This window comes from Meleagris gallopavo, chromosome 10 (genome assembly GCF_905368555.1).
Source record: "Meleagris gallopavo chromosome 10, MGAL_WU_HG_1.1, whole genome shotgun sequence".
Classification (NCBI taxonomy): Eukaryota; Metazoa; Chordata; class Aves; order Galliformes; family Phasianidae; genus Meleagris; species Meleagris gallopavo.
This window is the reverse complement of record NC_139413.1, coordinates 23,397,777-23,410,603: the sequence shown is the minus strand read 5'-3', so window position 1 is coordinate 23,410,603 and position 12,827 is coordinate 23,397,777. Positions and strand designations below refer to the sequence as shown.

Genomic DNA, 12,827 nt, shown 5'->3' with positions numbered 1-12,827 from the left:
TTCCTCACCCCAGCACGGAACGACTCACCCATCCCTCCTCTCACCGCACAGAAATGCGCACAAAGCCTTAGGGAACGCCGCCCCTCCGTTGCCCCCATTTGCTGTGCTGGGGCTCACCCACAGCCCCCGTTCCCCCCGGACCCAAGGGCCGTTCCCCACCACATCCCTCCGGGATCTGCTCCTTTTCGGATGTATTTCAGCTTTCCCTCTCTCTGTAATTTAGAAGCAAACGTCAATGAAACAGCTCAGCCCCGCATCCCGAAATAGGGGAGAGGGCTCCGTGCCCGGGGCAGCTTTTTGTTCCCCATCGTTCCGTACCTCACTCACTCCGGTTGTGATGTGCACGGCCCTGGCTGCGCTGCCTCTGGGCTGCTCCTGCCCGGGTGACGTCCTTTTCTGATGGTCTCTGTCTCAATAAAAGCTTTTTTAGAAAAATATTTCGTTCCATCTGTGTGTTTGCATCCTCTGCTGAATGTTATTGTTGACGTTGTCACCAACAGGATTTATAAAATGGGTCTTTCTGCTGCTGTCAGAGCGCGAGGAGAGGGTCGTAAAAGCCAATTCCAGAACCACGTCCAAGCTCAGAACCCTTTAGGGCAGAAGGATCCCCACTGAGGAGCACCGCAGCACATAGGGAAGCCTCTGCTCCGGTTCCCCGGAGAGTCTCCAACATCCATTCCCTTCCCAGTGCCAAGGGTGGGGGAAGAGGTGTCAGTGTACCATATCGCTGCCGAGAGATAGGCTTTGCGGATCGGGAGAGCCGCGCACCGAGCTCGGGGAGCAACCCGAGGGCACCGGGAGAGCGGGGCGGGCGGGGCGGGCAGAGCGAGGACGGGGAGCCGCTGGGGCTGGGGAGGTCCTGGGCTGAGCAGGTAGGGGAGAGTAGAAGCGGTGAGCGGGGCCCCGGGGTGCTGCCATCCTCTGCGGGAGTGGGGAGGGGGTCCGCAGCCCTTCAGGAACAAATGTGCCACAGAACCGCGCGAGGCGTTGCAGTGCACAGAGGTTTTTTAATCAGAGAACGCAGAACACAGTCGTTGTGAGAGTACAGAGACGGGATGGACAGATCCAGACAATTATTGATACTGGAAAACAATGGTAACTCATCTTGCGGGACCGTGTATACGCGGTTTTTTTTTGTTTTGTTTTGTTTTGTTTGTTTGTTTGTTTGTTTTTAAGAAAGAAAATGTAAAGCAAGGTACACCCCTTTTTTTTTTTTGTGCTATTTTGTAGCCGGTCTTTCCTTTCACACCGATGTGAGCCCTTCCCATCCTGTGCCACCGACAGTCGGACTCCGCAGCGCAGAGCACGCTAAGGTTCCCGTCCGCCGCCCCTCCCGCTGCTCCCTGCGGCCCCGGGGGTTCTGCCGTAGGAACCTAACGGCTGTTCTGGAAGGAAAACAGTTCAGGGATTACACTGCTCGTCAGGTGGAGGCATTAAGACAACCTCACGGGTACCTAACGTGTTGCTTCCTAAATTCCATTGCATCCAAATACCTTTAAGATCCAGCTATCATCCCTTTTTATTTTTTTTTCCCCAGACAAAACAAAAGCGAGCATGGAAACGGCACTCAGCTCAGGCAGGGACCGAAGGAGCTGTAGTATTGCAGCCCCCTCACGCTCCTACCTCTGCCCATGGTTATCTGCTATTTTGAAACTGGAAAATAATGTACTTTTCGGCGCGGGGTGCCCAACTGAGCTCTTCGAAACCTCTGGCAAAAAAAAAAAAAAAAAAAAAAAAAAAAAGCCACTTACGTTGTTTCTGGTAACTAAATTCAAAGGCAGCTCGGTGAAAGTTTAAATACACAAAGTGGAAAAGTGTCATCTACATGTAGAAAGCGAGCAACCTACTCCTACGAGCTCCTGTTAGTGTCAAACTGAAGCAGCTGCCCGAAGCGGCTCTCCCGGGCCCGGTAACCCCCGGCCGAGCCGCTCCCGGTCCCCGCCCGACCCCAACAGGCATCTGGCTGAGCCGGGGGGTGATGGAGGGGACGGGAGAGGGGGAAGAATCCCCGCGGGTTGTTTTCCTTAATCAAGCGGTGGATACGCAGCGTTTGGGTTAATGGCTGAGTAATGAGCGGGGATACACTGCAGAGCCTGGTGCTGGAAGCCCGGTGCGAGCGGCGGCGTGGGCACGGCGGGGTAAGGAGTGCCGTGAGAGGCAGCGGTAGCAACGCGCCGCCACCGTGCATTGAAATCATGTTCCTCAGCTAAAACCCCAACTCTACAACTTCTTGAATTCATGCTATCGACTATTCAAAAAATATAACAACAACAACAACAACAAAAAAAAAAAAATAGAAGTAGGGTTGAACCAAACGTTATTAAAAAGAAGGGGGAAAAAAAAGAAAATAATAAAAGAATGAGGCTGGGAGCCACAATGTCCAAGGGGGCCCGGTTCAGTCAGCGTCAGCCGCGGGCGGAGGGCCGCCCTCCATCAGCCGCACCACGGCGCTGCGCCGGTACAGCCGGGCCAGGTCCAGCGCCGTGTCGCCGCGGCGGTTCTGGTGCGCCACGCGGCTCGGGGTGCGCCGCAGCAGGAACTCCACCACCCGCACGTGGCCCTCCTGAGCCGCCAGGTGCAGCGGCAGGTTGCCTTCCGCGTCCTCGATGTTCACGTCGGCGTGGAACTCCAGCAGGGTCTGCAAAGTGTCCAGGAAACCCGCTCTGGCTACGTCGTGAATGACGGCGAAGCCGGTACTGTCCTTCAGGTTGGGGTTCGCGCCGCTCATCAGCAGTCTGCGAGCGATCTCGGGATTGCCGAGCTTCATCACCTGCGGGACGGAGTGAGACGTGAGCGCCCGCGGGGCTCCGCGCCGCCCCAGCCCACGGCCCGCAGCTCCGAGCCCAACGCGGGCGGAGCGGCCCCGCGCGCGTCTACAAGCGCCCGTCTAATTCCAAGCTTTCCTCACTGACCTCGGCAGCAATAGGGGAGTTTTGGTGGCTCGGTGGTGACGGCTTTGTCTCAGAAATTAACGCCTGCAGCGGGCGCGACTTCTCCCCGAGAAGTTTTTTCGGCTCCTCAGCGCAGGGACGCGCAGCCCGGCCCGCTCTGCGCGCACCGAGGCACCGCCGCACCACCGCTCAGTGCCGCTCACCGTCGGCCGTGGGTCTCCGAGGAACAGAGACTGCACCTCAGCGATAAAAAATGCGCGATGTGCTTCGATAAGCCCTCGGGTGTTTGCATTGTCTGCGCATTATCATAAAGCAAATATTTGTGCCGTGCCATAGTTCTGGCTGCTAAGAAAAATAAATGCTCCAAGAAATTGTTCTCCTCGGTGTTGGAGGCTCAAAATGTCACCTGAGAAGAAGTCAAAAGGAGTGTTGCAAAGTCCCACACATTTTCTTCTAAAACCAACAAATTATTCTATGGTTATGGATTCTATGATTATATTGGGATTCTATAATTTTACTATAAGCAAACCACGGCCACGTCCTGCTGTTACACACATCTCTATTTCAGAAACGATCGTTGGATTTTTCTGATCGTTCCTTTCAGGAAAAAAAAAAAATTAAAATGCCTCTTTAAATGTTCCCGATTGCATCACAAAATCATTAAAAATTAGAATGCAATTTTTTCTTATTCGGGACGTAACAGCCTGCACCGATTTCCACCAAATTCCCCTTTTTTTTCTTGTTTTGATTTCTCAGAGCCTGTCCGGACTCCACACCCCACACCCCTCGGGCAGCACTGCTCTGTTTTTGCCATCAGCCGCACTGCGAGTGTCAAATCCGAGCAAAATTCCCCCTGAATTTCCTTAGAACTGATTTGAAAACCTTGCGAAAAAAAATTATCAGCATAAATTAATGTTACAGTGCGTTAGATGCGAAATAATTGAGCAGAATTTACACAAAGCATTTGTCCCCAAAGTCTCCTAGTGAAAAATATGCATTTGGCTTTTTAAGGTCATACAAAAAATATTAAAGTTCATCTAATGATTCATCTAATTAATAAACCTAATTCCTTCCCCGATGTGGAGCGGGGCAGAGTGGGTGCAGGGAGCAGAGGCTCGGGGAAGCACAGCTCTGAGCACGCTGCTCTTTCACTTCTGAGCAGGAGTGGGAGGGAAAATAGGAGCAGTGCGAGCCCTCCTTTGTGTTGGGAAAATTATTGGGATGTCTTAGGGAGTATTTTTGGAGGGCTCGGAGTGTATTTTTTGTGGATTTAAAAAGTGTATTCGGTTGAAGTGGGAGTTAATATGCTCGAGGAAGGCAGGCTCGAGGAGTGAGGCTGCATTGCCACACGTGGGGGGGAGAAAATGCTAACAGGGGGGATGGAACCGGGGAGGGGGGATGCACAGCTCCGTTCTGCCCGGCTCCCCTGAGGAGAGGCAACAGCCCGTAGCTGTGGCAGGGAGGATCGGGGCAGGACTGGCAGTGAGGCCTGCAGAGAGCACCTCGTCTGAAACAAAAAGCAGAGAGGAAGAGAAGCCGAGCAGCTGATGAATTAAACAGAAATTCAGGGGCATACATATATATCCACAAATATTAATATTTAGGCAACCTCTCAGTTTTTATTGAGAGGTTATTGAGAGAATATTGAGAAATTACTGAGAGATTATTGAGAGAGTGTCTAAATTTGGGAGGCTACATTGACAGAGCTGTTCTGAGGGCAGCCACGCACCCGCAGCCCACCTCGGGTGGTACATACAGAAAGCAGCGGCCGGACCGTCCTGCTGTGCCTCGGCTGTGCCCCTCTGCTCCGTGAGGACCGACGGTCGCAGCGCGGAGCGGGGCCGGGGAGTGACTGCTGCGCCCCTGTGCGAAGCGGCCCCACGGAGGGCACGGGCAGCTCTCAGCAAATACATCGCCGCTCTGCAAATCACTTTCCAGCCCTCGTCCCGAGGATGAAGCCCCGAGCTGCAAGTTTCTTTCTCCCTGACAAAGTTTTTGCTCTAAGTGTCCGATTTCCAGCCTTTCGCTCTCTTAAAAGTTGCCCCGAGTGCCCGCACGGTCACCCGGCGCCCAATTTGGGTGAGAACAGCTTCCAAAAAATCGTACAGCCCTCGAGCCCCGCTCGTGTGCCCCCCCAGGGCCACCCCCGCTTGTCAGCGAGAGGTGCTCATTTTCGAAATGCAACATGTCGATGTCAAGTCAGGGGGAAAAAAAAGAAAGAAAGAAAGAAAAAAAAAAAAGCTGTAAATATCTCGAGTTCATCCGCAAGCACTCTGCTTTTTACAAAGTACATTTCAGAAATGATTCTCGTGGTTTCGAGGAGGGGGGAGAAGAGTTAACAAACGATTTTTCTAACGTGTGAAATTAATAAGCCCCGGAGCTCTGCTTCCACGTCCCTCTGTTTCACCTTCGGCACTAATAACCACACACTTTCTCCTCATCTATAAACCGTTCCTTTCGCTATCCCGTACGGATTCGACCCTCCTCGCCATCATTATCTGATATTATAAAAAGCAAAATCTTTCGTCAGCTGCAACAGTTCGCAGTTGGATGAGCTCCAAATGCTGCCTGTGCGGCTCCACGCTGAAAAACGAGGACACGGCACCCCACGGACGGTCAGAAATGAAAGAGCCGAACCCCCGCCCCGCCACCGAGCCGAGAAAGGGCAATTTTCAGCCCTAATGATGAATGGAGCGCCGGTGGCGGGACTCAGGGTGCCGCTCCGCGGCTCTGAGCGCGCATCGAAGGTGCTCGATGCTGTGCAGCCTCCGAACGAGAAAGGTCATTCGGCACAAACAGCGCATAAAGGAAAAGTACCATCGCGGCAGAGCCCAGCACCCGGACAAGGCACATTTTAAGAGGGAAAGTTGGGGGGGTGGGGGGAGAGAACCGAGAAGTGCAGCTCCAAACCATAGCACATCGGTGTTTACAGACCTGCCCTGAGCCCTGCTCACCTACGGTGATTTCTTTTCGCCTCCTCTATTTCATTCTCTGCCTCCTCCCCTCCGAGTTCCCAAATCGCACCCAACTCTCAGCCCGTCCGCCACCGAGGGTGACCCCCGGCTGAACCACTGCTTCTGAGCACTTTTATTTCAAGTACGTCATTTTAGGGAGCTGGAGCCACTAAAGTTATAAAAATGGCATCCAACTCGTTGAAAAAACCCTCGCATTTCTCCACCAGCCTGCTCAAAGCGTTGTCTTTTTGGCAACCCGGGTCACGTAGGTAGCAGTGATGAAATATTTTCTCCCTCTCTGGATACCAACCTGCAGCGCAGTCCTCCCAAATCCATTTTGTGCATTGACGTTTACATTCTTTTGCAACAAATTAGTGAGTTGCACTAGGTCCCCCTTGGCAGCCGCGGACGCCAGCTCGTTCCCAGAAGGCTCGGCCATTCTTTAGGGTGACTGACGATCAGAAAAAGATGAGATTTTTTTTTTAACCAGGCATGGCATCGGAGACTGACAGAAGGATTGGGATGGTTAATCTTCTGGAGTAGACCTTGTAGTAAATACTCGTAAAGAAACTCCTTGCCAAGAGCCCGCCCCTAACTCACACGTGATTATTTAGCAAAACTGCAGCTCCGCTTGAAAGAAGATTTCTTTGCTTCCACATAGAGAGGAACTCATATTAAAGCCTTTGGCCGGTTGCGAGGGGAAATATATTAAGAGCTATGCGATATATGATATATGTTACACGTAACATATATACACGTACGTACACCGGAGACTCACTCAGACCTGAGATCCTGGAAGAGGACAACCCACCCTGCTCACAGTCGGCATCTGAGCCTCAGCAGCCGCAGCTCCGAGGCAAAGTCTTCACTTTGGGGGTCCGCCCGCCTCATGCCCCGCTCCGGGCCGGGAAGAAGGCGCGGGGCGAGACGCGCCCGGATCTTGCTGCCTCCCTCGTCGCTCTCTCTGCCGGCGGCGGCCTCACTCCCGCGGCCTCTCCGCGGCTCCGCGATCCGGGCCGGCGGGGGCCGCCCTGGGCGGCGGCGGCCGCGGGGCATCCAGCGGGGCGGCGGGACGGCGGGCGGCGGCCCGGCGGGGCGGGCTCGTGCCGTATCCGCGGGGAGCCGAGGCCCCGCCGCTCTCGGTGCCGCCGCCGGTGCCGGTGCTGGTGCCGTCCGGGCCGGGGACGGAGGAGCCGCGGGTGCAGCGCCCGGCCCTGGGTGCCGCCGCAGATGACAGCCGCGCTGCGCTGCGCCGCTCCGTCCGCTCCGCAGAACGCTGCACTTGCCGCTCCGCAGAGCGCTGCCTCCTCCCGCGGCTCCGCGCTCTCCCTTTTTTAAGCGCAAACAATCGCTACTTCTGTTTCCTACGGACACGAAGCCGGTTTCTCTCTCTCTCTCTTCCACCCCCCCTCCTTTTTTTTTTTTTTTTTTTTTTTTTTTAACCTCATCAGCTTTTTTTGAAAAGAAAAAAAATTTGAGCGCTTTTTGAGTTGAAACACCCGCCCACATTTTAACGGCAGAGATTTAAGGAGGCGCGGCGGAGTTGCCTCGGCCGGGCAGGAAGGCCTGCAGCGCCCGCCCCGCCCCTACGGCCCCGCCGCTCCCCGCGGCCATCGCGCGGCCGGGACAGGGGGAGGGAAAAGGGAAAGGGAAAAATAAAAAGAAGGCGTTTATCGGCCGTTTGAGCTCCATGGCCGCCGTGCCCCTCGGCTGCGGGCACCTGCCCGGGGAGCGACCCGGGGCCGGGGAGAAGCCGTCCCAGCGCTGCGGGAGGCGGCGCTCAGCGGCGGCTTTTCGACTTTCCGCCGCTCGTGATGGATTCGAAAGTGCCATTTTGGGGGGGAACGGGCGCCGAGAAGACGCGAGGGATTCTCTCTTCCCGCAAAAGGGCCGCGGAGCGGCGGCGGCGCAGAATGGAGACGGCAGCGCCCTTCTGACAGCGGCGCTCCGTGCCCTACGCTGCTCTCGTTGCTTTACGTTTCAGGAAGCCTCGGGAGGCTGAATTCCGCCCAAAAGAGCCCCGCGGGAGGTAAGGAGCAACGCCGCGGCTGCCCGTGGCGGGGTCCGTCAGCACCCTGCCCGCCTCTTCTCACCGCGGAGACGTTGGCTGGAACGGCCCCACGCGGGAGGCGGCCCGGAGACGATCGGCACCGGGGAGCTGCCGAGCGCACCACAGCACCCCGGCGGAGACAGCCGGCGCCGAGGGGCCGGGACGCGCGACCAGCCTCCGAAACGAGACACGGTCGGCCCCGAGGTGCGGGAGCCTCTCCCTTAGAGCCCGGCTGCGCGGTTTTCCTGCTGAGATCCCCCAACCGCCCCTCGTTCGTGAGTGCAGAAGGGCGAACGGTAGTGAGGTGAGCACGCTTGAAGCAGGAAAACGCCGTGCTTCAGCTATCGGATGCCCACAGCCACGAAATGAGGGGAAAAGAAAGCGTATTTAAGGGCCTTACTATGACAGTTCTCTGTCAGAAGCAACAGTGCAGGCAGCATTGTTAACAGAAGTATGAATTGTAATTTGCCCCCGATATAACTCTAGAGATACATGTCTCTATATAGATACCCGTATATTCAAATCCAGTTGTTTTTCTGCATGAAAATGAAATAACATGCAGCACTTCGAATTTAGTGTCAGGTGGGTTCAATAAGACCAATTTCGTGACTAATCAGTGCCCCAGATCCCCGGGTTTGGTGCTGTTTGCTGTACTGCAGAACAGGACTCGGGGCCTTGCAGCAATCCCCCACTACTTGCTTTGTTTTACAGCTAGAAAGCAAGCCCCTGTGTTCTGTTAATCACATCACATAGCAAAAATAATGAAGTGAAGTAGGGCGGAGATGCTGCAGGCCTTCTGTGAGTGACACTGCCCGGCCACAGCAAACAGGCATCCATCCAATAATTTCCCAGAAAGAAGTGTCCCCATCGCAATCATTTCCTTTCGGCGGCGGTAACGATACTGTCAAATAGAGGGAATTGCCCCGATGGGCAGCAAAACCCCCTCCGGAGGGCTGCAGGGACAGAGCTGGCCGTGTTCTGCGGCGCTACCCGAGGGCACCTCGGAGTGCGGAGCTGCGAGAACGGAAAGCTTCGCTGTGAATCTCACCTGAGCTTCCCCAGCCGGGGCACGTCGGGCCGCTCACCTCTCCTTCACATTCTGGATCAAATCCTTCCCGTCTTGATCCAGCGAAGATATCATTATTTAAAATAATCCTGTGATAGACGTGAACACGGCGTAACTTATCTTGACAGCACACCTAGAACGCAAATCGGTGCCAGGAATTAACTGGCTCCGGTCCAGTTTCCAAACCTCGCCTTTCAGCCCTCGTTACAGTTACTCTCTAGTAATGCGGGGGTGGATTTGTTGGTAGCTCAACTCGGGCTGCCACGGGCACCGCACCACTCCTGGTACCGACGGCAGCGCCGCGAGGGCAGCGCTGGTCGGACGGCTGTGAGCGGGGCAATAAGAAACCTCTCGGGAAGCCTCGCCAGCTTAAACTAAAGCAGGTAAAATGTAACATCCAGCTTTTCTTTTCTTTTCTTTTCTCGGGGCCAGCTTTTCTGACCCTCTGCCTTTCCACCCCGAGTGGTGTTTTAGTACGGCTTGCATCCACCTCGAAACTCTGCGTAGTTTTACAGCCACCGAGGGGCACCGGACGCGTCCCGAAGGTGCCCAGCGGCGCTCCCGGGGCGGCTCGCAGCCCTGCCGTCCCGCTGCGCGGGATCCCTCGCTCTCCCCCCACATAGACGGATTCTGCCGGGACCTGCGCCGCTCTCCTTCCCTGCGCTTCGCTCTGCTATTTGCCATCGAGCAGAATCTGAAAACTCGTCGGGCAGCGGCTCTCGCCGACGCGAATAGAAAAACAATAAAGAATTCTCTTTCCTAAAGCTGGGGAAAGAGCTCGGTTCCGAGATGGCGTGACGGAGCTCCGCGGGCCGTCACCGCGAGCAGGGCGCTCGGCCCGCCTGTGACCCGAGGGATGGCGGGCACCTCGCGCCGGGCGCAGCGATCGCTGAGCGCAGCGTTCGTGCTTGACACGGGGCTGTGAGGGCAGACGGGAAAACCGGGATTCGGCCGCGCTACGCCGCGCAGCCGCCTCTCACGGCGCCGGGGCGAGCGCGGGCCGCCGGCGACGCCGTTGGACGCCCGCCGTCATTTTTCGTTAGGCCGCTCCCCGGGCCGCAGGGCCGCCCTCAGCCGGCCTCGGGGCGAGGGGCGGCCCTGAGAAGACGGCTCCCCCCAGGAGCCTCGCGGCGAGGCGGGGCGCCCCTCAGGCCGGGCCTAGGCGCGGGGCGGGGCGGCCTCGCGCTCTCTCAGGCGCGCCGGGCGGGAAGGCTGGGCGGGAAGGCGGCGCGAGCGCGACGCGCGCTCCCCCCCTTCAGCGGGAACGCGCGGTCAGCGCCGGAAAGGCGCCGCCTCCCCCGCTCCCTCCTCCTCCGCTCCGCGAGCGCTTGACAGGAGGCGGTCACGTGGCGGCCGCAAAGCGCCTCTTTGCGACCTCGATGACAGGCAAAATGTGCGACAGGCGCCGTGCGGGAGGGGAGGGAGCGGCGCTGCCTCCTCCTTCTCCTCTTCCCCGGGCCGGCCGCTGAGCCAGGCGGTGCTGCTCGGCTCCGGCTCCCGCCCGCCCCGCCGCCTCCTGGCCTTCCTCCTCCTCTTTCTTCTCCTTCTTCTCTTCCGCTCCGTCCGGGCCCGGCCCGCCGTCTCCATGAGCCCGTAGCTCCGGCCGGCACAGCTCTCGCTGCGCGGGGCAGAGCGGAGCCGGGGCCGCCGCCGGCCGCCATGGCGTCCAACATGGACAGAGAGATGATCCTGGCCGACTTCCAGGTAAACGGCGGCCCGCGGGGCCGGGGGCTCGCTCCGCTTTCTCAGTCCGCCCGTTTTGGTGCCTCCGGGGCTTTGTGGGAGGATCGCGAGCCGCTCTCCGCCGCAGCCGCTCCTCCGTTCCTTTATTTCCCCATCACAACACGTGCCCCGGGCTCTCGGGCCGCGCCGACGCGACGTCCCCCTGAATTGGGGGAGCTCCGCGTCGCGTCCCGAAAGCTCTCAGCCTCCGCCTCGCTTCCCCGGCCCGCGGAGAGCAGGCGGTGCGGGGCGGTTCGGGCGGAGGCCGGCCGTGCCCGGCGATAGGTGCCGGCCCGGCTGTGCCCTCCTCGCGGCGGCGCCGGCTCCGCGTGTTGTAATGACGGAAGGACTCTCCCCTCCCCGCTCCGTACAACAACGTGTCTGTGTAGAAAGCATATGCGCTTGCAGCTTGTTGCCTCCCTTCCTGCCAGCGAAAAGAGGTGATGTTTAACTTCGAGCTCTTACGCTGAAGTGCGGTGGTCAGCATTTATTGCGGGGCCTGGTCAATCTCTTCTGTGTGCTGCTTCCTCATGCCGCTTGTTTGCCTTATTCCTACTTCCAAGAATGAGTAAACAAACAGGTGGGTTATGCTGGTTGTAATGGTGGGGAGCCTGTGAGAGCAGCTTGTAGGGATATCAGATCGTGTTTGAATATCTCTTTAATATTTACTTTTCAATTAACCTTTTTTTTTTAAGCTTTGTCCACTTGCAGTGCCTGATTTTTGACTGGATGTACTCTTGGATTGAGTTGTAAACCTGCTCGGTGAACGTACCATGCCTTAAAAGAGCCTCTCTCTCAGCTGTCAGCTGTAAAATTCACATATTCCATTAAAGGGAGGGAAAAACTCCTCCCTTCCCTCCCTGTGCGTTTAACAAGAATGTTTCCTTGGAATTAGAGGTGGTGTGACCATATTGTACATTACATAATTCCTCTTTTGCAAAAGTTATCTGATCTCTTCTTGATGTAACATGCAGAGTTCCCAGTTCATAACAAAGAAACATTTTCACTTGTATGTGATATGTTGCACCCATTTTTATTTGGACATTTAGTGAATGTTTTTATAATCACTTGATTTGCTGCACTTGGAGTTACTTTTGTGTATGTAAGGAGCAACGTCTCAATTTTAAGGATGGGTTTTCATAGCTTTTTCACTACCAATACATCGCATAAAAGGAGACTAGGGCTCCAATTCTGCATCAGTACCAATGGAGACAGACTTTATGGAGTCCCCCACATCACTAGCTAAAAAAGCTTTATGTTCCACGTGTAAGACAATGATTCAGTTAGCCACAGGTAAATCTAATAAGACAGGCCTTTTTTTTCTGTCTACTTTCCATATCCTTAGTGGCAATGCTATTTTGTAATTCTGCAGTAGTTTTCTGCTTGGGTTTTGAAACCAGCTACGAAAAGTATAAGAGCAACTGCACTGTTTGTTACTGCAAAGATAAGTATCGTTACAAACTTGCAGTGGTGGAACTGCGGGAGTTGGTGTATAGAATGGAGGTGATGTAATTTGCACCCGGGAAATACTTTACTGTGTAATAATGCTTATTTAAAAAAACAGAATAAGGAAGCTTCCATTTTATATACTTGTTTATTTCTGCTGTCATCTTTATTTTTGTTACTTCTTTTTTTTTTTTTAGTAATTCTCAAACTTCCATCTGATTCTGAGAGGCTGAACTGTCAGTTGTTGGACAATGCTAATCATTTTTAGGCCTCATATCTTTTAGCTGTCAAAAATGGTGGAGGATTTTGAGTATTTTAAGTATACAATGAGATTTACAACTCATTAATTTAGATTTTAAAATGTAAAGTAAAACATTATGTACAAAGCAATCTTTCATGATTTTGTCTTTTATTTACCTGATTTTTTTAATTAATAAATGTATTTCTCAGAGTTGTTTTGCTGTCTTTTATGTTTGTGTTGGATATTTTGTTGCAGAATGGTGTACACGATGGGAATTTTAAAAGCCATTCTTTATTATTGAGCTAATTTTTGCTGAGTAAAATTGGGAGGGAATCTTCATCAACACTTCACACTCAGCTTTCCCAAGTTTCTTTTAAGAACAATAGAGCATTGGTCTTGGAACTTCTAAAACTTGAAAGAGTTTTCCATCTCCCCCCTTATTTATTTATTCATTTAT

At 54.7% G+C, this 12,827-nt stretch overlaps 3 protein-coding genes across 3 annotated transcripts in view; 2 read left to right on the top strand and 1 right to left on the bottom strand.

The window, feature by feature from the left end:
* Window positions 1-987: 987 nt before the first annotated feature.
* CDKN2C (cyclin dependent kinase inhibitor 2C) lies at window positions 988-6,287 on the bottom strand. Its single transcript, XM_085231274.1, has 2 exons — window positions 6,156-6,287; window positions 988-2,770 (listed from the first exon to the last, which is right to left on the bottom strand). The coding sequence occupies exons 1-2, from the start codon at window positions 6,282-6,284 to the stop codon at window positions 2,396-2,398; spliced, it is 504 nt and encodes a 167-aa protein (XP_085087400.1). The 5' UTR covers window positions 6,285-6,287; the 3' UTR covers window positions 988-2,395.
* LOC146543737 (uncharacterized) lies at window positions 6,288-9,725 on the top strand. Its single transcript, XM_085231273.1, has one exon. The coding sequence runs from the start codon at window positions 6,563-6,565 to the stop codon at window positions 7,181-7,183; it is 621 nt and encodes a 206-aa protein (XP_085087399.1). The 5' UTR covers window positions 6,288-6,562; the 3' UTR covers window positions 7,184-9,725.
* A 141-nt stretch (window positions 9,726-9,866) lies between these two features.
* The window catches only part of FAF1 (Fas associated factor 1), a 144,906-nt gene continuing 141,945 nt past the window's right edge, over window positions 9,867-12,827 (top strand). The window contains exon 1 of the mRNA XM_085231272.1: window positions 9,867-10,665. Within this exon, the coding sequence (XP_085087398.1) occupies window positions 10,621-10,665 (45 nt within the window). The 5' untranslated portion in view covers window positions 9,867-10,620. The remainder of the gene's footprint in view (window positions 10,666-12,827) is intronic.

Bases quoted from the DNA above. Each gene is read 5' to 3' on its own strand.
- CDKN2C (XM_085231274.1), bottom strand. From the start codon at position 6,284: ATGGCCGAGCCTTCTGGGAACGAGCTGGCGTCCGCGGCTGCCAAGGGG. The intron at 2,771-6,155 runs GTTGGTATCCAG...TCCGTCCCGCAG, and splicing joins TTGGGAGGACTGCGCTGCAG to GTGATGAAGCTCGGCAATCC.
- LOC146543737 (XM_085231273.1), top strand. From the start codon at position 6,563: ATGCGATATATGATATATGTTACACGTAACATATATACACGTACGTAC.